This window comes from Pan troglodytes, chromosome 2, assembly GCF_028858775.2.
Source record: "Pan troglodytes isolate AG18354 chromosome 2, NHGRI_mPanTro3-v2.0_pri, whole genome shotgun sequence".
In the NCBI taxonomy this organism is placed as follows: domain Eukaryota; kingdom Metazoa; phylum Chordata; class Mammalia; order Primates; family Hominidae; genus Pan; species Pan troglodytes.
The window spans coordinates 17,066,390-17,085,691 of NC_086015.1; the positions used below are offsets into that span (position 1 = coordinate 17,066,390).

Genomic DNA, 19,302 nt, shown 5'->3' on the forward strand with positions numbered 1-19,302 from the left:
GTGGGAGTAGGAAGGCTGAAGAGGGCAGGAAATGGCTGAGTCCTACAGTGAACAGGCTCCTGCGGTGGGGCCCGGGACCTTACGGCTGGATCCGGGTTTGAAGTCAGTGGAGGCAGATGCAGTTGTAGGAAGAGGGGTGACCAGCTCCTGCAGTCTCAGGGCCTGACTCCATGCCCTGGCTTTCCACTGATGGGCGGGGTAGCCCTGGAAAAAGTCCCCTCCCTCTCTGGACTCATGCTGTCTGGACCTGGGCTTCCTGCAAGGGGGCCACCTGCCCAAGGCTGGATGACGGGCCAAGGGCACATCTAAGGAACAAGGACAGGACAGAGGCAAAGCCACAGCTGCTGGGGCAGGGTGGGGGCCGGTGTGTCTGGCCAGCAGCATCAGCCCTGCCCCCGGCAGGGCTCCAGGACCGGGAGACTCATCAGCCGGAAGTTCTTGGAGGAGGCGGCTGCCGTGAAGACAGGCACCCTTGCTCCTGAGAGGGGCACCCAGAGAACCAAGACTCGGCAGAGGGAACACAGGGCTACGCCCAGGCCCCAGGCCTGATATCCAGAGTCTAAATCCCATCTCAGCCCAGGGGGGAGCCTTGAGAGGAGCTATGTCCCTCATGGACCCCAGTTTCCTCTGCATACGGGCTCCGAGCCCTGCACTGCCTCCAGGGTAGTTCCCAGGGTCTTTTCCCATTACCTCCTACGTGAGCACTCTGTAAACCAACAAACATATACAAGGGTGACATTAATTCCAGCCACAGAATCCCAGGCCACGCGTGGCCTGGCCCTCCCTGAGAAGTTGCTCTTGCTCAGGAACCCCCTGTGCAGTTCCTACCCCGCGGTTCTGGCCCACGAGCCCGGGAATGACCCATATTATAGATGGGGACATGGGGACAGAGCTGGCAGCATGGGCGTGACTGCCTCTCTTCATCGTTCCTCCCCAGGGAGGCTCAGAGCAGCCAGGAAGGGTTTCCCCTCCTTGAGGTGCTGGTAAAAAGGATTTCAGGTTGATCTGGAATAAATGATGAGTTTTCTCATGTAACATACAATGCCCTAGGCAGTTTTAAAAAATATCTATCACTAGGAAAAGAGAAAAGATAAAATGGTAAGAAAAAGTGCTCGTTTATAGGTCCCAGTTGGCAAAGCAAGAGGGGGATGTGCCAGCCCAGTGGTGCAGCTGGATCCTGAACATCAGGGGTCCCAGGACTTACCTAGCACATGCAGTCCCCAGCCCCCACCAAGGTCCACAGAGCCCCTAATATACCGAGCCCATGACTCCAGGCCCTGTGCTGATGCCAGGGGCCAGCCGTCCGGTGGGGGTGCTGGGCTGGCCTCCCTGGTGCCTAAGCCAGGGCTCTGGCTGCCCTGGGCCTCTGCACACTACTGAGGCTGCCAGCTCCGTCCAGACTTGCCCCAAACTGCCAGGCTCTCCTCTAACTCCAAGCAAAGCCTGTGGCCTGTTTCTAGACTTGGTTTACCCCCGTCCCAACAAACACACACATTTGAATTCCCCTAATTCCCAGCCCAGCGGTTCAGGGGGGCTGACCTCATGCTCCAGCTACAGGTGTGGCCAAGTGACAAAGAGGCTGGCCAGTCAGCACATGGCTCCTCTTGGGGATGGAGATGGTTTCAGGAATGGCCATGAGTCCCAGGGCTGACCAGGGGGACTGAGGCTGCTGAGGGGGCTGGAGCCTCCACACAGGAACGTGTCCTGGGGAAAGGTGAACAGGACACGGCCACAGGAGTGTTGGAGCCCCTGGAGCCAGACACACTGAAGCCAGATCGTGGGCTATTCACTGACAGTAATCACGGAAATCCCTTTGACTTGAGTTTCTGCCGTTTGCCACCCAAAGGCTCCTGATGGATACACCATTACAGCCCAGCTTCCCTTCCCTTCCCTTCCCAGATGTTCACATTTCTTAAGTCCTAGCACGTCCTGAAGCCCAGCCCTGTGCCGTGAGAATCCAGGGGAGGAAGGGGACAGGAATAATCCCTATAGGTCACAGAGATACCACAGGCCTTATTACCTCAGTCTGTCCTGATGGCCACCGTGCAAAGCTGGAATTATTAGCCTCATTTTACAGAAAAGGAAATAGGTTCAGAGAGGTTGTCGTCTGCCCCAAGTCACACAGACACTGGGCAGCAGATAAGGAGTTCCATCTGAGCAGCTCCTTGGAGAGTGGTGGGGTCCTGGCAGGGGAGGCACAGAGAAAGGTCTTGATTACCCCCAGATCTTGGACCCCACATCTGCTGGGCTCACCTGGTCTTGGAGAGCTCCTCTGAGGTGGCCCGACCTCTCTGCAGCCCAGAGATGGCCAGGGGACAGACACCCGAACAAGGAAGGGGGTTGGAGAGACTTGAGGGCATTTCTCTCTCATCTGATGGTGGAGAGCAAATGGGAGGAAAACGCTCGGTTTTATCGTGGGGCCAATGAGAGCCTTAAGACACAGGCAGTGAATTTCAGCCAGGGCCCTGGTGATTTAAGATGCATCACTTCCCTTAGTAACCACACCAAGCAGATGTCAGGGACATCTTGATGAGGGATGAAGCCATCGGTGCCAATAAAACATTTTTCTATTAGCCACGCTCAGGTCAGCCGCCTGCTGAGCCACAGGGGTTGCTCCGACAGGACCTTCATCCTTCGGAGGTCAGGCCAGTGTGGCAAGGTCACGCCATGGGATATAAAGGGGGACGGGCATCTCTGGTGCAGCCCCAGCTCCTTGGAGCCCTGATATCCCAAGCTCATGCTCAGGAAATGGGATGCACAGGGGAGGGACAGCCGGGACTCCTGGGCTGGGCAGTCTAGTGGGCAAAGCCTGGCCCCTCAGAGAGCCGACACCACGCCCAGCCTGGCTTCCCCACTGCCCTGTTCACTGCCCCAGTCCTGCCCACAACCTCACCAGCCATGTCCCAGCTTTGCTTCAACCAGTGACAAGTCAATTCACTGAAAGCTAATTCATAGAACAGTCAATTTGTAGAATGACAAAGTCATAAAAAGTACTTGCTTCCTTCCCTTAACCTTTTAGCTTTAGTTGACTGGTCCATTTTTGTCTTCAAAATGGCATTTGATGGAATGTTATTTGTCTCTGTCCCAGCTGCCCACTGTGGTGGCAGGAGGCAGAGACAAGCATGGTGACTGTGTCATCAGGAATGCTGCGGGCACAGGGCAGAGGAGGGCAGGAGTGGCCGTCAGCAGGGCTGTCCTGCAAGCCCAGGGGAGCAGGAAGGCCCACCTGAGAAGAGGCCTGGGCTGGGGCTGGGGCCTCGGTTCTGGGAGGCATCGGGGGACAATGGATAAGACCTCTGCTCCATCAGCCAGCTGAAACCACTGCCTGCTGGCAGAGCAGGGTCTCAAACTCAGAACCCCTGGGGGCCAGCCAGGCCCCAGCTGGCAGCAAAAGGGACTTGTGTTTCCTTTCTGGGGTGAGGGGCCGGCCCCAGTGCCCCTGGTGGGACGCAGCCTTGGAGAGAAGGGCCCAAGGTGTCTCAGGTGTCAGGGAGGGGAGGGCAGTAGAGGTTGGTGACCATGGCGCACCACCAAGGAACTGAGACTGGGAGGTCACTGGCTGTCTGCTGTCCTCAATCACCAGGGATCTCAGCCTGTCAGACCTGATACCTACCCTCACCTTTTAAAAATTAAACTTTTTATTTTGAGATAATCATAGATTCATTTGCAGTTGTAAAAAAAAACCCAAAAAAACAAAAAACAATACAGAGAGATCTTATATACATCGTTTCTCCCAATGGTAACATCTTACAAAACTATAGGATCCATCACTACCAGGATTCTGACACTGCACTGTCCTCCCATCTTAGGCAGCTTTCCTATTTTGCTTGTACCGTGGAGCCTGCATACATGATACACCTGCATAGAACTAAACACACGCATGCACACACATACAGGCACATACAAGTGCCACCACAGTCAAAATACACAATAGCTCCATTACCACAAAGATCCCTTGTCCAGCACCCCGCTCCTTAAATCCAGAGCTTTGCACTATCCTCTTCTCTCTTCTCAAATGAAGCTGATGACTCATGTGATCCATCCACACACATATTTAAAACAGAACCAAGAGAATGGCTGAATGGTAAAATTACAGAGAAAAAAAAGAGGAAAATAATTTAGAATAAAATAAAGGGTAATTTGTCATGTTAATGGTGGGTGGGCCTATCCTATAGCCACCTGCCTGGTCATGTGACAGCGACCATAAACGCAGATGGATGCTGGAGTTCGCTGGGCACTCTGGCACCATGAGAGATGCTGTCCTTGGTGATGTGGTGCTCTGAATGGTGGCAGCTCTTGGCTGAGCTCCGAACATATCAGAGTCTGATCTTCCCTCGACTGCGAGAGCAGTTGCATTCCTGGAAAACTCAATGCATATTCAAATCATACAAAATGCATTTTGTGGTTTAGATGTCAAGGAGTGAGGACCAGACTCGGACAGTTGCTCGCAGATTTTCACGCCCATAAATATCTGTGCGGATTCTTGGTGTGGGGGCCTGTCCTGCGCAACCTAGGCTGGCCCTGCTCCCACATGCCCTCTGGCAGCTCTGCCTGAATCTGGGGCCCACTGTCAAAGAGATGCTGATAACTGTGCCCAGGACTGACCTGGATGGGGAGCCAGCTAAGGTGACAATGATGAAGGCTCAACGCATAGGCTTCCTGGAGATGTGTGAGGGTGTTCATCTTGGAACGTTCAGGCCCAGTCCCGCCAGCCTCCCTTCTCCTGCCTGGGGAAGACACACAGGGCTTGGCTTCCTTCATGGAGGCCCCACTGCAAGCAGCTGGCCAGGGCTTCCCATGGAAGGAGACCACCACCTCCTGCAGGGGCCGGCTGGTCACACGTCCCCCAAGTTGAGCGTTTCATTGGCTCAAATCCAGAAACCACAAAACAGTGGTGGGAAAACTAAACTGCTCTGTGTCACCAGCTTGCTGAGGGAGCACTTCAATGATGAAGCACTCATATAAATGCACAGAAATTCACCAAGGACCCAAAGGAACTGGACACAGCCGTGGCCTCTGGGCAGAAGAACAAGAAGCAAGGGAACCAAATAGACAATATGTGCAGCCTTTTTTTGTACCATGTGGATGAATAATCTCTCAGTTATATGACTATATTTGAAAAACAACAAAGACGTAACCATCCCTTTTGTAAGCTAAACTTCATCACTCACACTTTTATTCAAGAGGGGGAAATTTAAAAACACAAGATACCACTTCACACCATTAGGATGGCTATTATTAAAGAAAAACAGAAAGTAATGAGTGATGGCGAAGATGTGGAGAAACCAGGACCCTTGTGCAGTGGTGGAGGGAAGGTAAAGCAGTGCAGCTGCTGTGGAAAACAGTATGGCGGCTCTTCAAAACAGTCAGCATCCAATCACCATCTGACCCAGCAATCCCACTTCTGAGTATACACCCAACAGAAATGGAAGCAGGGACTCGGAGAGGTATTTGCACACCCATGTTCACAGCAGCACGATTCACAATAGCCAAAAGGCAGAAACAACCCAGTGTCCATCAATGGGTGAATGGACAAACAAAATGTGGTCGATCCGCACAATGGAACAGTGTTCAGCTTTAAAAAGGAAGGAAGTTCTGCCCATTGCCGCAGCACGGATGAACCTTGAGGACATGATGCTAAGTGAAGTAAGCCAGTCAGGAAAGGACAAATGCTGTCTGATTCCACTCACATGACATCCCCAGGGCAGTCATAATCACAGGGACAGAGAGCAGAATGGTGGGTGCCAGGGGCTGGGGATGCAAGATGGGAGTCTGCGCTTACAGAGCACAGAGCCCTCTTTGGGAAAGTGAAGTTCTGGAGATGGATGCTGTGTTGGCTGCACGGCACTGTGAATGCACTTACTGCCGCTGAAATGTGTGTAATTAAAAAAGGCAAACATGTGGTCGATCTGCACAACGGAACAGTGTTCAGCTTTAAAAAAGGAAGTTTTCTGTCTATCTTACCACAGTTTTAAAAATGGTGATTTGTACCTTGTCAGGCCAGGCCCCTCAGGGATGCTAGAAAGCAAAGGCGGGACTTCCGGGCAGCTGGTGACAACAGAGGGGCCGGCACTGTGTCTGTCACAGCAAGGACTCGCCATGCGCCATGCGGGAGCTCTATGAGGGGGCCCATTTGCCTGGGGGAGTCAGGAAAGAGGCACAGGCTGGGCTGTGAGGTCTGAGGTGAAGGGGAGGAAGGGCACTCCCGGCAGAGGAGCCAGCATGGGCAAGAGTGTGGCAGGGTGAGCCTTCCAGGCAGGGCTGGGCAGGAGATGGAACGTTGTGGGATCGTGGGAGGCCAGGAGGAGCAGGAGAGAGGGCCTCAGGCCCCAGAGCGGCTGAGGAGAGAGGGGTGTGTGCAGGAAGGGGGGCCCACTGCCCCACCCCATTCTCTTCCCAGCTGTATCCAGGAGCTGCTCTGGCAGGTGCCACCAGGTCTTATTTACTGTGTCCCTTCTCTGGGTGGTAGCTCCATGCAGGCAGGGCAGGCCTGGTCCATTTACAGGCGTAGCCCACAGGCCTGGCGTGTGTCAGGACGTGGACTAGATGTCCAGTGACCATGGTGGGCTGAGCGAATGAATGGGTGAGTGATCGGCAGGATGGGGCCATGTGAATGAGCCAGCATGCCTGGAGCTGCTGTGCCTGGCAGACACCACTCCTCCCACTCCCAGTCCCCTGTGTGTCGCAGCATAACCAGGAACTTTCCAGATGAGGTCAGAGGCCCAGAGAGGGCAAGCAGCCTGCCCAGGGTCACACAGTGAGGCAGGGACAGAGCTGGAGTGGAGCCTCCTTGTCCTGCTCTGTAAGGCCCCAGGTGGGCCAGGGCCTCAGAGACCAAGGGGCAGGATATTTTCATCCACTCTGCCTGCAGGGAGCCTCCTGGGGGTAAGAGTGAGATTTGAGAGAACAGGAGCCATCCAACAGGCTGGAAAGAGCGGGAAGGGCAGACAGGGGCTGTGTCATCAGTAGGCTTTTGGGGGAAAGCAGCAGGCTCTAAGGTGAGCCTGGGAGCAGCTTAGCCAGCACCCAGGAGCAACGCCTCCTAAGCCCCCACTGGTGGTGACAAAACTGGTCTGGTCCACAGGCATTGGGTGGGGGGCTCCCAGCCACTGTGGGACAAGTACCCTCAGCACCCAGGACAAGCAGGCTGGGGGCAGCCATGCCACAGTGGCAGTGACCAACACATTCCAGGTAGTGCATGCAGTGGGGAAGGGGTGGGGAGGGACAGAGCCTTGCGACCAGGAGATCTGGAACCTGCTCAGGGTAAGGCGTCAGGTCCCCCAACACCTGGGCCCCCTGACCACCCTCCTTCCCTTCCTCATCCCATCTCTGTGCACTGGGTGCCCACTGGCCCCACCCACAAGGGCACACAGACCTGGCTGGGGAGGAGCAGGGTCTGGAGTCAGGCAGACTCACTGGCTGTGACCCTGAGCAAGGCACTTCCCTGGAAAACAGGATGGCACACAACCACCCTGCCAGAGTTGTGGGATTCAACAAGATAAGGCACTTTTGTTGTTATTCTTAAAGACCAAGTGAGTCAGTGCAAGGAGGCAGGCCAGGGCCCTGAGGAGACGGTGCCAAGTCCTTTAGGGGCACAGGGGGCCTTGGGGGTCTTCAACAAAGGGCCTCCAGGGAGGGACAAGGATGGCGTGACACTTGTTGAGCTTGGGGCCCAGCCTGCTCGCTGGCCCGCAGGCAAACCCTGGAAGGGGAGTATCAGCCCCGCCACATAGAGCAGGAGGCTTAGGCCCAGTGCCTGTGCTTGGGGCACTTGGGAAAAGATGCTGACCATGGGCTGACCAAGGCCCAGCAGGGTCCTGCCCCGGGGCTGGGGCCAATCCAGGCCTTACGCTTCCTCTGAGGCCCAGGGAGTATGTGGATGTCGGACCTGTCCTTCACGGATCCTTTGGTGGAAGATGGTGGCAGGTGGGTCAGAGGTAGGTGCTTGCCTAAGCAGACGCTCCTTGTTGCCCTGCCTGTCCAGCAACTACCAGAAAAGTCTGTTCCTCTCAGTCTCTAAAATTCACCCCAGACAGGGTCTCTAAGTCCCAACATCATGCCAGGCCGTGCCAGCTTTGGGTATACAATGGGGAGCAGGCCTGGGCCCTGGCCTTGCAAAGGGGCAGAGGCAGTGGCCAGGCCTCTGAATTTTCAGGCCCCAGGCTCATGACACCCCCTCATGGTTGGGAGGCCCCAATGCAGTTCCCCAACCTCTTTAACCCCCAGTCTTTTCTTCATATCTTTAGCTTCCAGCATGACAATGCGACTCTTTACTCCAGGGCCTCCATGAACAGCCCCAGCCCCTTTACCTCTCTTCCTGGTCCACTCTGCTCCAGCAACACCATCCTCCCTCTGTGGCCCAATCCTGTCAAGCATGCCCTCACCAGGGCCTCTGCACTTGCTGTCCCCTGCACCCGGGGCCCCCACTCTTCTCCTGGATAGTTCCTCCTAATCATTTAGGTTTCTGTTCAAAGGTCACCTCCTCCAGGAAGCCCTCCTCACTTCCTGAGTGGCCACACAGTTCACTCAATCCATTCCCATTGGGCTCTCTATCTTCTTCATGTCTCTGTGTCCTTCTCCCCTGCAGTATCCCCTGAGAGCAGCACCCTCTCGGTGGTTCCCAGCACTGAGCTGGACATACAGCAGGTGCACCATGAACACTAGCTGAAGGCAGGGAAGTGAAGGCCCAGGCCTGGTTATGCGGCCTTGGCTGCATATCCCAGTCTTTCTGAGTTATAACCAGGACCTGCCCAATGGCCTCCTGGGGCTGTAAAGGGTGGATAGATGCTACAGCATTCTTGGAAAATAGCCCAGTGCTGCGTGGGTCATTCATAATAACCATTTTTAATAGTGATCACTGCATGGCAAGAAAGGCTACCGGTCATCACACGTGCTTGAGTGAAGACTGGGCCTCCGGTTCCCTCCCTGCATCTCTCTCGGTGGGCTGGGGCTGCTCTTCCCTGGCATCCAGCCCAGGCCCACTGTCCAGCAGATGCTGATAACTGTGCCTGCAGAACTGACCCAGCCAAGGTGATAATGGTGAAGGCTCAATGCACAAGTTTCTTGGAGCGGTGTGTGTGTGTGTGGAATGTTCCAGGCACAGTCCCACCAGTGTCCCTTCTTCTGTCTAGGGGAGACCCACCAGGGCTTGGCTTCCTTCATGAAGGCCCCACTGCAAGCAGCAGGTCAGGGCATCCCACCAGAGGGAGACCACTGCCTCCTGCAGGGGCCGGCTGGTCATCATGTCACCCAAACAGAAGGAAGAGAGGGGTCGGGACAGTTCCAGGCAGTGAATGAATGATTGAACAGGCATGGGTAGGCGAGTGCTCCACTGGCCTGGCCAAGCAGCCCACATCTCACACACCACAAACTCCTCACAGCCTCACTTCCTGTGTTCAAGTGACAGGATGTGACATGCCCATGAGGACAGAGGGGCCCCTTGCAGAGATGATGAAAAGGATGCTGTAGTTACAGAATTGAGGGCCATCCTTCATTCAGACACCATTCATGAAGCTGCCAGTACAGCAATGACCTCAGGTGTTAGCAAGTTTGATTCAGGGTCTGATTCTTGGAAGCCTCCTGATGTTCCCCCATTGGGTTAAGAAATCTTCTCCTGCTTTTGTTGTCATCCTTTATCCCATCCAGTGTGCCACCTTCACGATGGACTGAGCCCTGACCAGGACAGAGTCTCGATTCCATAAAGCTCCCTTGGGTACACACCAGGGGCCCAGAGAGTGGAAGTGGCGAAAATGGAGGCTAGGGAGTGAGGACGGTGGGGTGGGGGTGGGGGCCCGCCGGCAGGGCTCCACTAGGCTGAGGATAGCCTGGCTGTGCCATGCACAGGGCCGCTGGAGCAAGTGTGTCCCAATTTGACATGTGGCATGTTGGGGAAGGGACACCACTGCCAAATGTACGGCAGGCAACAGCTGTGTGACCCCAGTCACGTTCCTTCCCCTCTCTGAGCCTCAGTTTCCTCTTCTGTAAAACGGGATCGACAGTATCACATTTTACAGCAGTTGGTGAGACCCCATGAGGCAACTAAGCATGAGAACGCTTTGCAATCAAGTTGGGCAGCTCTGATAGTGGCTACAGTGCAACTGTTGGGAAAGTTAAACATCTAGAGATGCTCAACACCCCATCTCCTTTCCACACTGAAAGGCAGGGTAACAATAAGGTCTGAGCAGCAGGTGCTGGGAGAGCCTGGGCCTAGAAGTGGGCCTGCCGCGGGTTCTAGGTGGGGAGTAATGGTGGGCAAACACAGGCTTATCAAGTGCAGCAGGGTAACCTCAGGAAAGGCCTGCTCTTGGTTACAAAATCCTTGCGTACAAACAGAGCCACCCCCTCCAAGTATCTTTGGTATTTCTGGTGCCAATAGGTTTGGTGGCAGAGTGGGGATGGCCTGGAAGTCACAATGCTCAGACTGGGAGCCTGAGAGCTGGAGAAGAGTGAAAAGACCCACAGAAAAGGAAGACAGTGAGCGCTGAGCCCCCTCGGGCCAGCCCCTCTCTTAGGCAGGAAGGCTAGACGAGCTTATTCCAGGAATCAGCAAATCCACCAGAGCCACGTGTTCAAATGCAGGTGGCTGGGCCCCCAACAGATTGAAGCAGACTCTCCAGGGAAGAGTATTGGAATCCATATAGAACATTGTCCCTGCAAAACTGCAATTGGATAGGCTTGGGCAACGCAGCCACAGTGAATAGCTGCATCACGGGAACATCAACCACACCTGGACATTAAAATCATCCGGAAAATGAAAAAGATCCTGAGGCTTGAGCCCTCCCCCAGACCTAGAAACCAGAATGTCTGGGGGTGGGACCCACACAGTTTTTTTTTTGTTTTTTTTTTGTTTCTTTAACTGCTCAAGTGATTCCAGTATAGCTCCTGGGCTACAACCCCCACCCCAGGCTAGTATACTCCAGGGTTCCAGTAGAACTGTGCTGAGCCTCAGTTTCCCCATCTCTAAAATGGGGGTCTTAGTGCCTGCCCAGACAAGGCCTTTGTGAGGATGACATTTCTGAGCACTGGAGGCAAGCAGGCACTGGGCCAAGTAATCCGAATATGAATTGTCACATTTCATCCTCATGACATCTCCCCTCCCCGATATAACAGCCCTGAGAGTTTAGAATTTCTCTGGCATCAGGCTCCTGGGCCCAGGCAAAGGTGTGGCAGGGAGGAGACAGCTGTCTCAGGAGGACCTATTCCCAGCCACTGGGGTGGAAGTTCCACGCTGGGAAAGGATTTACTATTTGTTTCAGAAAATGCAGCGAGGGCCTTGCCACAGGGAGTGAGAACTTTGGCGTGCTCTGCTCGCATCAACAAACCAACCTGTGAGCTTCTCCACTAAAAAAGCAAGTGAGCATCACAGCGAACCAGAGGCCACCGTCATCCCTCGAACCAGAGGCCACCGCCATCCCCCAAACCAGAGGCCGCCATCCCCCGAACCAGAGGCCACTGCCATCCCCTGAACCAGAGGCCACTGCCATCCCCCAAACCAGAGGCCACTGCCATCCCCCAAACCAGAGGCCACCGCCATCCCCCGAACCAGAGGCCACCGCCATCCCCCGTGGGTTGCCGCCTGGCACTGCTGACGCAGCAGAGGCAGAGGTGTGTTTACTTTCCCTCAGTGGAGGTGACGGGGAGCTGCCACTCTATCAGGGGTTCCACAGGCCCCTGCCATGGTAAGGGGCCTCCGTCGAGTAGGGAGGCCTTGGGGTAGCCCCCAGAAGGCTCCCCACATACTGCTCCAGGCCTCCTTTTCCTAGCCTTGCGACTGAGCCCAGCTCAAGAGGACTCAGCCATGCTCTCTAACCTCCTAAGGTCTGAGGTCACTGCACAGCCCCAAATGAGTGGGTCCTGGGCAAATAGTTTAGGCAGGTGGAGACCTGACGCTGGGCCTCAACCCCCGCAGCCGAGGGTCCCAGAGGAGGGCAAAGGTTGCTCCTCCTAGAACAGCACAGTGCAGCGCCCAGAGAGCTGTGAGGGAAGCTGGCATTCGAACCCCACTGCCCCCTGGGAAGCCTGGCTAACCGAAGCGCAGGCTTTGGTTTCCATAAATACCCGGGCCCGTGATGTCACCACCCCGTGCAGACTTTCACAGCCTCTGCTGCTGGCGTGAGGCCCAGCACACAGCCGCTCTGCTGCCAGCCCACAGAACACCTGGGCACACAGCTGGACACTGATGCCACCGTGCTAGGGACGGTGGGCTGGACCTTCACCTGCCCTTGGAGGACGCAGCAACCTGCCCACTGCCTCAGCCTGCCTGCGACCTTCTATCAGGCATGGCTGAAGGGCTGGCCATGGGCGTGCTGGGCAGAGAGTCTCTTCCTAAACAGGCTATGGGCTAAACCAAAGCCAAAACAGTAGGAGCCGGTCTGGGCACCCTGAATGTGGATCTGGGAGGGGGGATACCTGCTCTCAGAGTTGGGAATTTCACAGCCTGCTGAAGACCTGCTGACTAATAGCCTTTTTCTCATCGTCATCACCAACAAACACCTCCGCTGCAGGGGCCGAGCGCCGGCATCCCTGCTGGGTGGCCAGCTCCCTCTGCAAGTCACCTGCACATCCACCTGCCCCTCCCCCCACGATGCCCCTCACTCCAGCTCCCAGCTCAGCCGGGCCCCTCTGGCCTCTGGCTTCAGGCAGAAACCTGCCACATATACTCACAAATAGCGTCTTCTGCAAGCCATCCTGTGTGAATCCGTTCTTCCCTCTTCTGGCTCCCTCTCCAGCGGGGAGGCTCAACGTGTTTGCAAGAGGAGCAGGCGGCTCAGGCAAGAAGTGGAGGGGAATAAAATTAAATCGCGGGGCGAGTCACATTCCCGGGGGTGGCGGGCTCCTCCAGGGAGGCTGGGGCGGGAGCGGGGGGCGGCGCCAGCAGCGGGCTGTGGAGGGCCCTGGCACGTAGCGCGCGCTCACACCGTGCCCAGGAGCGAGCGAGGACGTCGAGTAACCGTGGTCGCCAGGCTGGGCAGGGGCGTCCACCTCACTGCTACCTGGGCCCACCTTGGGGTTTTTCCCTCCCGTACATCCGGGGTGCGGGGCGCGGGGATGAGGAGGGGAGGCTCGAGAGAAGGCTGCCCCGGGTTTGCTCTCGCAGCATCCGGAGGAGGGGCGGGCGCGCCGGAGCCTCCCCCACCCCCCGCGCCCAAGGAGCAACGTAGTGCGGCCGCGCCGGACCAATCGCCGAGGCGCTGGTCGCCACGGCAACAGCAGCATCAGGCGCGGCCGCTCCGCTGCGCCCTCCCGGCAAAGTCACACACCCGGCGGGGCGGGGGGCGCCGGCCCCTAACTGGCCCGCGCTGGAAACCTGGAAGTCTGTTGCTAAAATGCACGCGCCGCGCGGAGCCTACGATGACACTACTTTCCAAGGCGGCTTTTCTGCCTTCGGCACTGGGACACGCGAGCCGCGGAGCTCTCGGGGCTCTGGCCCTGGAGTGAGGCCGGCCGACTCCAAGGCTGGCTCTGCCACTGAAGGGCGATGAGACCTTGGCAAGCCGCGTCTCTCCTGGGAGTCTTGATTATGCTACTGTGAAAGGGATCATAACAGCTATACCACGGGGTTCCAGGAGGGCGCACCACGCCAGTAGCTGCACGGTGGATGGCAGAGCAGTCCTCGTTTGTGCCAGTCCTGTCCCAAAGGGGGCTGCACGTGGCTAGGGAGAATTTCTGGTCTAGCTATGGTGCCTCTTCCTCTCCCGAGGACCTTCCATGTGCCGGGCAAGTATCTGCCCTCATGATGTTTACAGTCTAAGGGGAAGCCAGGAAGTAAGTGTGCAGATATAGGATTGCACGTGGTGATAAGGATCAGGATGAAAAAAGAGCAGGAAGAGGGGAGGCAGGGACCCCAAGAGAGGCGGGAAGGAGGCTTCTGCCATCAGACGGGGTGGTCGGGAAGGCCTTCTGTGAGGCACGTGTGGCTGAGACTCGGATGACGCAAGAAGCAGGGGAGGAGCTGGCGTCAAGGCTCTGAGGTGGAAGGCAGCCTGGTGTATTTGACTGGCCCAGAGGAGGCCAGCGTGGTGCAGTGGTGCGACAGGGAGGTGGAGGGGAGAAGCGCACATCCATCCTCGGCTCCCACACCTGCCTTTCCCACACAGATTTCTCTCTTCCTATCTGATGTTCATCTGATCCTCTCTGCTTCCTCATCTGTAAACCAGGAATCCCAGACCTATCTCAGAGGCATGTAGATAATATTCTTCCGTGCACGGTAATCCTCAAGACAACCCCAATGAGGCCTAATATTATCATCCTACTTCACGGGGGAGCGCACTAAAGCCAGAGGTTCAGCAACTGGCCCAAGCCACATAGCTGGCGGGCAGTCTGGCTCCAGAGTCTTGGTTCTTGACTGCTTGAAAGCTGCCTCACTGGGAGGAATAAATGAGAGAGGGAGTAGTTGAGACTGGGAATCGGCTGGATGTGGATGGCAGCCCACAGGGCCATTTCCCTTCCTCTTTCCATTCTCTCCAGATTCACACTCACCGAATTTAGAAGGAGTGATGCTGCATCCTTGAGTTCCATTCCATCCTTTACAGGGGAGGAAATGAACCTCAGGGGGTGAGCGATTTGCCTAAAGTTGCACAGCAAAGAGTGGCAGAGGTGGGACTAGGACCCCATTCTTCCAGCTCAGCGTCCTGGTAGGGAGCAGAGGTTGGAGCTGCGGCCTCAGGTGGCTGAGGTGAGGCATCGATCAGAACTGCATGACGCTTCCCGATCTGCCCTATCCATGTGAATCCATATGCATGACCAATCTTCCTGTAGCACGGACCTCCCTCCCTGAGTCATGTGAGGAATTCATATTTCTGTGGGTTAACATGTTGCAGAGCCCACCCCACCCCTCTCCTCACTGGAGTTTCAAAAGATTTTAATAACATCAAAATTCAGCCACTGCATCAGGAGGGCTCACTTTGTGTCAGGTCCAGTTGTTTCATGGTCTCAGTGAATTCTCAGAAGCGCCCTACAAAGTGAACATAATTACCACTCCTGCTTAGATGGGTTGCACCACATACGGGGGTCTCCCATCAAGGCAGCAGCAGAGCCCAGACTCTAACTCACAGCCTGGCTCGGGCTAGAGCAATGCCCCTCTCAGCCGCCTTGCTCAACTAGCGATTCTCTTCTCACTTCCATCTTCCAGAGGAGGAAACAGGCTCAGAGTGGTGAATTGGATGCCTTGAGTGTGGAGCACCCAGCGTCCCTTTCCTGGGCTTCCTCTTTTGCTCCCTGGGAGGCCCATGACATGCATCTGCACATCCGTTGCTTCTTCAGCACTTCTTCTTATAAACGTACTCTCCTTTTCCTTCCATGTTATGCTGTTATTTCAAAGCAGAGGAAATGGCAAGGACCCTGGCATTCAGATACAAATGCCAAGATTTTAGGCTTTTACAAAACATCATTTACAGGGCACTTGGGTAGTGCCTACAACCCAGCTGCACTGGCACGGTTTTGATTTCTGACATTCAATATCCGGTGCCGGACCAGGCACAGAGGAGGCTCCAAAAAGCGTGGAGCTGGGATTCCAACTCTGATCTCTGACTACGGAACCCACAAGTTCATCCCTTCAGGCAGTGAGAAGTCAGAGAGTCTCAGAAAAGGGGCGTGCCCACCTGTGCAGGCTGAGCTTCACCTACCTCATGACCCCAAGCCCTCGACATCCAATCTCAGGGCAGATTTGTCAGCCGCACCTCCCAGATGCAAAGCCTGTGGTCGTGAGAGGGTGCTGATCACATAAGAAGTGGAGCTACAGAACTCTGGATGGAATTGTCCACTTTCCTCACTTTCTCAGTTGTAACCAGATGTCTGGAGTGGGAAGCAGGGGCAGCCAGCCTTGGGGTTGCTGCCCTGTGACCCTGGTTGTATCACAGAATCATCCACCCACTCACCCACCTCTGCAGGCTGGAGACTAAGGCACAGTGGGAACCTAGCATTCAGACAGCGTTTTCATCCCCTGGAGTTTCTGTAAGTGCCCAAGTTCACCCCTGCCCTTGCCTCATCATTGTGGACTGTGGGAAGCCACTTGGATCAGAAGGTGAGAGCAGCTGCCAAGGGGTAGGTCCAGAAACATCTCACATCCATCTCCCCTCCCTCAACCGGAAAATTTCCACCCTGCAGGCTGGCAGGAACATTCCTGCAGATCGGCTCACTCCTGCAACCTGCGGCCATCTGTCCCCAAGGTGGGAGGAGCATGACAGCATTTGGGAAGAGGGAGGACGGAGAAGGTTGGAGCATGCAGTCCACAGATCTGACAGTCACAGAGCTCTTTAAGGCAGGGAGCCCCGAATCCCAGGGATTCAGGATCTTCATCCAGGGCTGGGCGGAAGTGAACCCCCCACCCCCGCTGCTCCGTTCCAACTGTGGAACTGCAAAGCTGTCAACACTCTGACTCTAAATCTCAGGACCACACAGTCTTCAAGTCTGGGGACTTTATTTTCTTTTAGCTGAAGCTTCACATTTTAAAGAAATGAAATCCTAACTGCACAAATGATAAGAAAATGTATTCTCTTTAAACAAAATAAAGCCCCCTTTACCTCCCACCCTCCTAAATCTTATTCCCCTTTCCAATCTCTGTAGAGGTGACCGCTGTCATCTGTTAGGAGTGGATCCTTCCAGAACTTTTTCTATGCATTTATCTACATATATATGCTTATAGAAAATAGGAAGTATTACATAGACCCTAAAAAATGGCATCATTTTACAAATTTCTTTCTTTCTTTCTTTCTTTTTTAAAGACGAGGTCTCACTATGCTGCCCAGGCTGGAGTGCAGTGGCTTTCACGGGAGCAACCATAGCACACTACAGCCTCAAACTCCTGGGCTCAGCGATCTTCCTGCCTTAGCCTGGGACTATGGGCATGCACCACCAAACCCAGAATATTAAGAATTTTTTTTATAAAAGATTTAAAATGTGCCAAAAGGCATAAAGATGAATACCGTGAACTCTGATATACCCCTGACCCACTACAAGAAACAGAACATGACGAATATGATGGAAGCCCAGGGTCACCACCTCTGTTAAATCCCCTCGCCAGCCCTGCCCTCCTCCCATCCCCATGGTGAATTCACTCCGTAGTGAATCTCCTGCATAGAGAGGTATCCACAAACCATATAAACACTTGTGCACGTTTTTAAACTTTACATAAGTAGGATCACATTGCATATCTTTTTCTGCAACTCTTTCCCCACTCGGCATTATGTCTGGAAGACTGAAGCATGGAATCTCTAAACCACAGACTCTTCCATGCTGAGTTCCCAAATCACAGGCTTTTCTAATCATAGACATGGGCTCGGGCTCTGGTGCTGGGGGGACCTCGCTGGCAGGCTCGTGCAGGGCCCTCCTAACATCTCTGCCCAGCCCCACCCCTCACGTGCAGGTGGCTGACGGAGGGAGGAAGCAGCCGGAAGCAATTATCTCTGGAAATGTGTGTGGGCTTCTGGAAGCCTGGCAAACACCTCCCTCTGCAGCAAACCAAGTATCACTGAGGTGCCCTGTCTCCTGTCTTGGGGGAGAAGATCGGACCCTGGCCCTATAACAGTGGAGCAGCAGTCCCTGATATGCTCCTGAAATGGAGCACATCCACTGCTTCTCGATGCTATTTTGGAGTCCTGGCTGATGGAGATCTGAAAGCCATGAGGGCTGGCATCGGTCCCCACTTGCCGCCTTGCCAGGTTTGCTGCTGACTGTGCCAAGGACGGCCGTGGCCAATGGAGCCTGCTGGGGCCGCGGATGAGTGAGGGAGCTGTGGCCCTGCAGACACTCCCTGCAGGAGCTCACGCTGCACGGGGCCACGCTGGCTGGAGGAAGCGGGGGTGGGAGACAGACGCTGCTTGAGATGCTTCGGCTGCTGCAGGACTCAAGAGTCCTGCTCCCCTGGGGAGAGAACCAGTGAACACATGAGCAGAGGGCACCTAGAGCAGCCCCTGTGCTTCTGAGCCTCTACTCAGGAGCCTGTGAGAGGCCCCTGAAGGATGCAGGGGGGTGTAATGTGAGCGAGAGAAGGCATCATTAAAAAGTGGTGGTCAATGGCAGGACAGGATGGAGCAGCCACAGACACTAAATCAGAGATGCTGGGCCCTTGTGTGCAGAGACAGAGCCCTAGGATGTGGGCTCCCTCCCGCACCCAAGGGCTGCCATATCCCTCCTTTCTCCCCTCAAACCCTGCACCTCTCAGCAGGCAGTGTAGCCTTGGGGGGAAGGCCAGGAGCCTCCTCTGCCACCAGCTATGGGATTTTGGAAGGGGACCCCACTGCAGCCCCTCATCTAGATGCCGGGATTAACAGGGCATCTACGTCCACCTGCAGGTGAGAGCTGCGTGAGTGCACACAAGTGGAGCAGTCAGACCAGGGCCCATCCAGCTGCGTGCTCTGCCGATGTTTGCTTTGTTGTTGCAGTTGTTTTAGAGCCAGGGCAGCTGGAGAGTTCACAGGAGGGACATTGATGGGGCGCTGGAGCCGGGGGTCTGGGCTGGGCAGGGCTGGTGCCTCCCTCTCCCAGCTGCCCCAGGGGGTTCTTCCAAGCCTGGCGTACCTTGTGCCAACCGCCCTTCTGCCCCTACTTCTCACCCTTCCTGTGTTCATATTGGCCTAATATGTTTATCTCAATTTAAAATAATTTTCACTAAAGCAGAACTTTTCTATCAGTATTGTAAATTGTGCATTCCACGTGCTACTCACTTTCCTCCACCAATAAACATTCAAAGAAGTACGATTTAGAGAGAAGCATCTCTCCTGAGGCCCTCGCAAGGCCCTGGGTGTCCCAACCTGGGAACTCCTGCACTGATGTTGGGGTGCCAGACAGGATAGGTGCAGAGCAGGGCCGAGCCTGTGGAGGCTGAGTCAGCACAGATGTGCACGTGGAGTTGGGCTGTGTGTAGGGCGGAGGGACTGGCAAGCATAGGCCACTGGCTGCCTAGCCCCATCTCTGTGGCCCTGAGCCTTCCTAAACCTCACGCTCCATCTGCCCAGTCCTGCATCCGTAAGTGCTGACCAATGCTTGCTTTGGGTCAGGCCCAGGCCAGGCATGGGAAACAAGGTGAGCCAAGGCCCCATTTCCTGCCTGGAGGAAGGGAGCAGCATGCCTTGGGCCGTGGTGGACACCCAGCAAATTTCCTGCCCAGCCACTTGCCTCCTTCTGGTTGGCGCTTTTTTAATCTCTGGGACTCTGGGGGAGCCAGGACCAGGGCGTGACTCAAGCAGGGCTGTGAGAGGCAGGCCCAGACGTTTGCCAGTGTCGTGGAGACAGAGAACATCCCACCTTGGACCTGAGCTTACCCCTGAGAGATAGAGGCCCCTTCTTTACTGGGGCCCCCATGGG

At 55.4% G+C, this 19,302-nt stretch overlaps 1 protein-coding gene across 10 annotated transcripts in view; it reads right to left on the reverse strand.

The window, feature by feature from the left end:
• The window catches only part of IQSEC1 (IQ motif and Sec7 domain ArfGEF 1), a 382,735-nt gene that overhangs the window by 162,614 nt on the left and 200,819 nt on the right, over window positions 1-19,302 (reverse strand). For 2 of the 10 annotated variants that reach the window (XM_054681518.2, XM_016940505.4), the window contains exon 1: window positions 12,664-13,146. The exons of 5 other annotated variants lie outside the window; for them this stretch is intronic. In XM_054681518.2, the coding sequence (XP_054537493.1) occupies window positions 12,664-12,686 (23 nt within the window). In that variant the 5' untranslated portion in view covers window positions 12,687-13,146. Of the gene's footprint in view, window positions 1-12,663; window positions 13,151-19,302 lie in introns of those variants that run through there. 3 more of the 10 variants (XM_063806625.1, XM_016940509.3, XM_063806620.1) reach the window with 3 other exon arrangements.